Source organism: Anolis sagrei, chromosome 1 (assembly GCF_037176765.1).
Source record: "Anolis sagrei isolate rAnoSag1 chromosome 1, rAnoSag1.mat, whole genome shotgun sequence".
NCBI classification, from domain to species: Eukaryota; Metazoa; Chordata; class Lepidosauria; order Squamata; family Dactyloidae; genus Anolis; species Anolis sagrei.
Window position 1 is genome coordinate 283,614,146 of NC_090021.1, and position 8,227 is coordinate 283,622,372.

Here is an 8,227-nt window from a genome sequence, read left to right on the forward strand (position 1 = left end):
AAATGGCCAATTCTCTCACACCAAAAGTGACTTGCAGTTTCTCAAGTTCCTCCTAACATGATTTTTTTTAATAACCCCATTATTCTTGTCACTCATCTTAATAGTTATTTCTTTAAATCTCATTACAAAATTATTGTGAGGCTAATAAAAAAATGATATTTTTACCCCTCTGTTTTGAATGTATGGTTCAGAAAATGGACTGGCTGAGGTATGTGAAGGGAGAAATATGTCTTAGAGACTTAAGAACCTAACAAATCCTAACACCCAAATTCACTAAAGTATATTTTTAACTTCAGTGTTAATTTGGGAGATCTAGAAAGTTAGGTGATAGAACCAGAAAAATAGGAGCTCCCAGTGGCTCAGTGGGTTAAACCCCTGTACCGGCAGGACTGAAGACCGACAGGTTGCAGGTTCGAATCCTCTGTAAGCTCCGGATCTCTATGTGGCAACATGAGAGAAGCCTCCCACAAGGATGGTAAAACATCAAAAACATCCAGGCATCCCCTGAGCAATGTCCTTGCAGATAGCTAATTCTCTGAAACCAGAAGCGACTTGCAGTTTCTCAAGTAGCTCCTGACACAACAAAAAAACCCCCAGAAAAATCTAACAATAATAACTTGCTGAGTTAATCAACAAATTAATTCGAAGCTCTGCCAAAAGGTGTTGTTATTGTAAATGTCACCATAGTAACACCCACGAGTAACTGAAGAATAGACTGCAATATTGAGAATGGCAAAAAAGTCTTGGCCTGGACCTCTCTATCGATCCAAAATATAAATTCCATAGTCAAGTCATTTCTTCAGAAAATCCTCAAGAGGTTTCTTGTCTTTGCTTGATGAAAAGCCTGCAAAAACATAACTGGTCAAGGGTTTGAAGACTGTTTAGGTTCCATAGAAAATAGCATGGACTTCATACTTATATTAAAGCTTTTGAAATTGAAAGTAAACATCCAAGAGTGTTTAACTTGTCTTTCCCCCTCTTTCCCTTTCTCCCCTTTTCAGATATTCCATTGTTGAAAGAAGCATGAGGCTTGCTGTGTTTGCCTAGCCTTCGATTCATTTTCTCCTTCTTGGGATGGTGAGCACTCCGTGCAGGCTTTCTCCACCCTCATGCGCTGTGCCCTGAATACCTCCAAGCAAAGCACCCCTTAGCTGAAGACCCAAAGGATGCTGCCAGGATGCCTCCTTCATGCGTCAGTGGGGTGTACAGGGTGCCAGACATTCCCCAACCCTGCATTCTTTCTGCATTGAGCGGGGGCTTCAGTGATATTAATGGACTTGAGTTCCTCCTACCTCTCCTTTCCCCAGCCAGATATCTGAGTGTGGTCTCCGGAGAGCTGCTATTTACTTGTGCCTTGCTCCTTCTCACACTGGCTTTTTGCAGCTTCTCGTGGGCCTTATTATCTTCTGGACTTCTGCTCAGAACACAGGGCCAAACCAAACTTGCTTTGTTGGGTGCAGATAGTTTCCTTCCATTTATTTACTGTCTTATGAAGGCAAGACAGAACTCCTCTGGGTGGGTGGCTAAGAGCAAGGGAATTTAGCAAGAGCCACACACATGTACCACACCCATCAGCATATACAGCATGATATACACATTTACGTATTAGGCAGTGCTGAGTATGTATCACAACTGGTCAACTTCAAAACAAACCCTGATGACAAGCTTAGAACGCTTTCTTTTTTGTTGTTGTTCCTAAAAGAGGGAAGGATCTTTGATTGGAATAATGCACCTGTATCTCTACAACTGTTTAGTTTTTTCAAAAAAAACAAAACTATGTAAACCTTATCTGTCTTCCCTTTCTTTCTCCTTTATTTGTCTGAGAACGGGATGGAAATTATGTGGCCCTCTAAATCAGTGGTTCTCAACCTGTGGGTCTCCAGGTGTTTTGGCCTACAACTCCCAGAAATCCCAGCCAGTTTACCTCCTGTTTGGATTTCTAGGAGTTGGAGCCCAAAACATCTGGGGACCCACAGGTTGAGAACCATTGCTCTATATGTTGGTCTGTAACTGCCACCTCACTCTAACCAGCATGGCCGGTGATGAGGGCTGGGAGTTGCCAGTTGAACAATGCACGAAGGAATACATAATTCCCACCCCTGAACTAGAACTTCCTTCTCTGAATTTGGTGTAGGATCAATCTAGATTCCCTGTTTCAATGCAAGGAGCTTTGGGCAATTCCATTGTATGTAGCTGGATCTGAGCATACCTGCATGGCCAAACCCATGTGGGGTGTGAATGCTGCCCTTCCTATGGGAGCCATCTGTCAGCAGTGTTGTGTGTTTATCACCCATGATCCAAAGCCTTCCACCTCCATGTTTAAAAGTTTGTTCTCTTTCAAATGGCTGTAGTTTGGAGTGCACTGGGCTTGAGTTGAGATGGTTGTACATGACCATGCCTCTGCTTGAATCCACCATGAAAAGAGAGATAGTTTGGCATTCTTAATTTTTGGTGCCCCTCCTTGTAGAGGCAGTTCCAGGGTGTGTCGTACTTGGTCTGTGTCTTCCGTGTTCTGTCAGAAACTAGTCATTAAAATTCCCACCATTAGCAAGTAGCTTTTTTTGTAAATGGCATGCCCACATTGCCTTGAAAGCATTACAGTGATAGTCTGCCTTAAATTTTTTGAATGGAAAGAGCCATGCTGCTCATTTGTCTGAAGGAAGATCCCTCCCCTCCTTTTTTCCCTTTTGCTTTGCACACTTCCAGTTGGAAACGTCTTACTATGCAGGGAACATGTTTGCGTGCTTCTTCCTACTCTGAACAAGTTTGCTTTTGTTCTTCCGTATCTCTCCATCTGTGACAAAACATATAGTTTCTTGAATGCAGTATGGGACTATAGATTCTTAGTTTTTTCTAGTGAGCCTACCCAAATTTCAAAATTTTGAGGGCTTTCCCAGACTTTTTTAATGATAAATATAGAGCAAATTAATTTTCAACTCTCATTTTTCCCCTGTTCTTAGGGATTGGTGGAACCAGGAAGACAGTGAGAAATATTTGGCATATCTAAAGAGACACTGGAAGTCCATTGTGGAAAAATGATGCTAGAGGTCAACATGGTGCTTACTGCTCCATACCGTGCATTGATGGGGATAAGCAGCTGCATCAATATGGGGCCATCTGCACTTTAGCTTTCTTCCAGCTTGAATACCAGTAGAATCTGAATGGGGAACAGCTGGTGCCTCCATAGACAGCTGCCCCATTCTTTTTCTTCTTCTTTCTCTTTTCTTTCTTTTTTTTCTTGGACGGACATTGTGTTCTGCACATGGTTTAAAACAGTTAATTTAAGATAGTTTCCCCCTGAAATCTACAGTCAGCATGCCCATACTGGCTGGGGGATTTTGGGAGATGTAGTGCAACAGAAAAATATTTTCCAGACTTTTGATTTTACACAAGCTCAAAACTTTGCAAGTACCAAACAGGCTTCAGAAGCACATATGGAATATAGAAGTAAGCATCCCAAAAATTGTATCTTCTATTTTAAAAATAAAGGCAAAGTTTAGGTCAGGAGTGGGAAAAGTATGGCCCACATATGAAGCTTTCCGCAGCCCATGTTTTTGCAGAGAGCCTTGCAAATATATGGGCCATGTAGATAGTAAAATCTGAGAATTTAACTCCCTAGTGGTTCTGATGCAGGAATTTAGAACTTTTTGTCATACTTAGCAGAAGCAAAAAAATATTACAACAACTAAGTAAACAGAGAGCAGTTTGGTTGCTTGAGATAATACAATGAGGTCAGGGAAATTTTGATTCTCTTTGTGCCTGGTATTTATTACTGTTATTACATTACATAGGGGCCCAGCCTTGGCAAATCTTGGGATGCATTTTGAGTGACCTAGGTGACATCTGATAAATATGAAGCCTCATTGCAAAGGGGAGACAGGACAGGTTATACCAGCACTTGGAGAGCATGGCACATGATGACTATTTCTGTTGCCTTGGAACACATTGACAGCGATAGAGTTAAACGTTTTTGACAGGGTGAAAGTGTGCCAAAATTCTGGGTGGCTGTTAACCCGAGGAAGATGTTGATCTCTTCTTATTTAGATAAAATAGCTGGATGGACCAAGAACATCACTTTTTATTTCCTTTCCTCATTTGCCTGTGGACAGTTCATAAACCTTTGTTGTTTACAATATACTTGAAGTAATTTGGTGGCTGCATCTGTAGTACTATCTGAATAACCCAAGGGGAATCCTTCAGTTGGAAAGCCTGCTGCCCAACACTGCCTGATGCTGAGGAGCCGAATTACTTCAGCTTACTACTTGCAGCCTTGCATATTGGGAGCCAAATGCTACAAAGGCATACTTTGTGCCCAGCAGGCATCAAATCCCACTTAAGCTATGTTTGTGTGATTTGGGAATCTGGGTCTGTTTCTGGAATTTGGCCTGTCCTTAAGCTGGTGGAAGAGAGCACTTCTGGTGAATGAGTGGTTGCCGTGCCATGCCATGCCATCCTTGCATCAACCCATGAAGCTGCCTAAGACTGCCTACTTAGTCATATTTACTCAGAGTGGAAGATTTCTTTCCAAGCTTTGAAAGAGAGGGAGAACAAGAGAGAGAAATAAAGATTTCAGGAGTTTAACCCAGGAGTCCTGCATGCATGGAAAAGTAATCTTTTCCGTTATTCTTCCTCCCTCTTCCTGTCTAATTGAAAATAGTTGTTTATGGTTTGATGCAGTGCTGTTTTTCATTAATTTGTGCAGGTGGTCATTTACCAACTGGCTAGGTTCATATGCTGGTAAAGAGTGATTTCTTTGCTCCTCCTTTTGCTGACATTCATTTTATTGCTTTATATAAGAACTACAGTAAAAAAGCAAAACATAAACCGTCAGCATGACTTCAAGAGAAAATGTGAGGCAGGGAAAATGGCAAGTAAATACCTCACAGGATTTCTGCTAACATGGAATTGTGTGTCTCTTGTTTTTATTGCTTCTCTACATCCAATATAGAACCTGTGTTTTAAAATGGATGCTTCCACTGACTGGAGTAATTTGAAAGAAAGAATTTGGGGCATGATGAAGTAACTACTGGTGACTCGAGGTGCCTTGGCATTTGCAGGAAGTCTCGGTGTCCTTCTCTTGTGGTTAAATCTGAAATTTGATGGTTCCTGCAAGTCAAAACAACCAGCATTACCATTTCCTCTTTTAGTCAGGTCTGTAGTTTTGAAGTGTCCTTTCATTTACAGTAAGTTAGGTGGGAGAATAAAAGGTCTGTTGAGATGTATTTGTTTTGCATATTCAAAGTTACACATTTCTCTTTATGGCATGGATACAATAGGGCTCAAGATACATCTTTAGAGACTAGAACTAAAATGGAGTACAGTGGACATATGGGGAATTGGACAATGTTAGATGCTCAGGAGGCAGACTGTATGTGTTAACTACCTTGTAGAATTATTCCTACAACACTTTTTTTCCAACTGCAGAGCTTTTGCACAATCTTTCCTATACTGTTTTGTCCAGCTTCTCTTTGCATTTAGTAAGGAAATAGCCTGTTTTAATCCCTGCACATCACCGCTCTCGCTTCATGAGAGAGATGTAGGTTTGTTTCCTTATTAAAAAAAATATCACATGTAAAGCAAGTCTCAAAACACTGGATACAAGGGCTGCCAAACATGGAACTTGAAAACATTTCATATACACTCCAGTTATTTTTTTTATCATGTTCTGGATGAGTGAGGTTTTTCTTTCAGACACCCCAGTGACCATTTTTATTTCATTGTTACCATTGGTATTTATTAATATTAACCCAAACAATGTAGTTGAAATTACTATTTTGCATGCAGAGTTTCCAAAACCAAAGATGCTCATGTTACCTGTGCTAGTGTGAACAGAACATACACAAGTGATGTATGTGATGTTATATCTTGGTTTTTGTAAGGAAGAGCGACTACAACCAATGAGTTTGCTGTAATTTTGATACATGTATGTTGAGCTGGAATTGGGGCTTCTTTCAACGTAGTTACTTCCTGTTGGACAGACTGCATTGCAACTCTGGAAGTTTTCAAATACAGTGTATGCCAAAAGCACTCTCATATTCAGAAGCATCAAAGATTAGCCACAAATCAGAGGCAGTTTACTTATTCCATGGCAGGTGTCAGTGGCCACTGGCATATTGTGACATGTGTCAGTGGTCTTTAATCAACAACGATTGCCAAAGGTTACATATTCCATGTCCCTGAGCAAAGACACATACATTGTCTTCACAATTCAACAGCATTCATTGCATTTGCAACAGACGCTGGACCTGTGCACACAGTGGCTGCTACTGCCATGTGAATGTTTTCCGTTTCTCTTATTAGTGCTTTTATAGTACCATAGTGGACACATATACAAGAGGCAATGTATGCTTTGTTTGGGGTAGGAATTCTTTCATTGGCTTGATTTGTATAGTGTGGTGTTTTATGACTCTTGTTTTAAATGCCTCTGTCCTTCGTATCTAGTTGCTTCCAACATATGTCTTTGCTCACTTTTGAACTTGACCACCTCTGTCACTTTATTGAGATTCTAGCACTTGTACCAGAGGAAATATGTGCTGAATACAGATTTCTGCTTTGCTTGAGTAGGTGACCCAGTGAGAATGGTTGTCTTGTTTTTGCTGGAGATTTCAGTTAGTTTTGCTTTTGCATGGACGCTTACACAGTTCAGACCAAACGTCTTTTCTAAACCAATATACACATGCCCTCTGTTACCCGCAGGCAGGCTGCAGTACATTGCAGATGCAGGAGAGCTGTTGGAGATGGGGAGAACCTGGTTGCCTTCAGTGTTTTTTATTTGTTCATAATCTAAGTTGCACCACTATAAAAATTTATTTGCAGAATGGTACTCGTATATGTGGGATTTTAAAATACCATAATTAATGCTGTGCAGGATGTCAATCAGTTTGATTTTGCTTTATTTTATATATATATATTTTTCTGGTATCCTGTACATTGCAGTGGGTGTGAAGATAGTATTTTAATATTTGTACAAAGGTTAATTTAATTTCAATTGTTCTATGTATATAACTGCATTTCTAAATTAAAAAAAAATCTTTTGAAATGAATTGCTGTTGTGTGTTTGATCTGTTGTGGGACATGGAAGTATTTTGATTGTCCTCTTGGGCTCGCTCCTGAAACATCACAGCTGGGTTAGGCTCACTGTTGATTGCATGGAGCCAAAAGGCCATTCATTCACCCATTCTGCAGAAATTGCTCATTGGTCCTATGAACCACTTCTTCTTAAACTGTGGGTGCCAACCCCAAATGGGGGTCTCCTCAGCTCAATGTTGGGGTCATGAAAAATTTGGCAATGTTAAAAGGTTTCTGAATGCTACCTAGACATTTATACAAATCTGTTAGATTTAAATCTTTGATTTTAATACATATTTTATATACCTCTATACCTGAGCTATGTTAAAATTTCTCAAGCAGAAAGGAATTATGAGTGGAAAAAGCTTAATAGACCCTACTATAAAGAACTAAATAGAAAAGACAGATATTTGCACAATGCCCTGAATGCCCCCAAAATCAGTTCTGTAAAAGTGAAAAAATTCTCTGGAATCAGTTTTCAGGTGGTATGGAGGGACACAGAGAGGAAGGAAGGGGAACAATTTCCATTCTGGCCATGAATGCTATGTTAGATTTAGCTCACAACTGTCCTGTGCTTATACATATAAGCAAATCTAAAAGCCAATTTTGCATGCACAAAGTCTGCCTCTCCACATCTTTTATTTACTCCCATTGATGTTGAAAATCACCACATTGGTTCCATCTAACCCATGATGTACTTACAGATTGGCAAATGTGTGGGATGATAGTCCACAAAAAAAAATCTTGAATAAGCTATAGGATGTGAAATGTAAGTATCGGTTTAGGTAATGTTGGTTTCTACATGTAGATTGTAGACATTACAGATCTAGGCTTGGTCCTAGCCATGCAGGAAAGACATCTGTTGTACAATTGTGGCTTACATGATACATTTATCCAGTAATTAATAAGCTGCTTTTAAATAAATCTAGCAGAAAGTGCCTTTTGTTTGTATGAGCAAATCATTTTGGAAGTCACTACAAGCATGTCTATTTTAACATAAACAAAAATGATGGCCATTATGATATGGCTTCATTTTTGTTTATATACTACACATTTCTCACTTCCTCGTGGCAAAAAGCCCAAATATTTGCTCCATTCTGGTTACAATCATAGATCACTAAGCTGCTAAGATGAAGTCTTATGCAGCTTTACCAACTGA

The 8,227-nt window shown here is 39.9% G+C and overlaps 1 protein-coding gene across 4 annotated transcripts in view; it reads left to right on the forward strand.

The window, feature by feature from the left end:
- The window catches only part of SUSD6 (sushi domain containing 6), a 79,948-nt gene extending 72,905 nt beyond the window's left edge, over positions 1 to 7,043 (forward strand). For all 4 annotated transcript variants that reach the window (XM_060761942.2, XM_060761985.2, XM_060761950.2 and 1 more), the window contains exon 6: positions 1,002 to 7,043. In XM_060761942.2, coding sequence (XP_060617925.2) covers positions 1,002 to 1,027 — 26 coding nt within the window. In that variant the 3' untranslated portion in view covers positions 1,028 to 7,043. The remainder of the gene's footprint in view (positions 1 to 1,001) is intronic.
- The last annotated feature ends 1,184 nt before the right edge of the window (positions 7,044 to 8,227 follow it).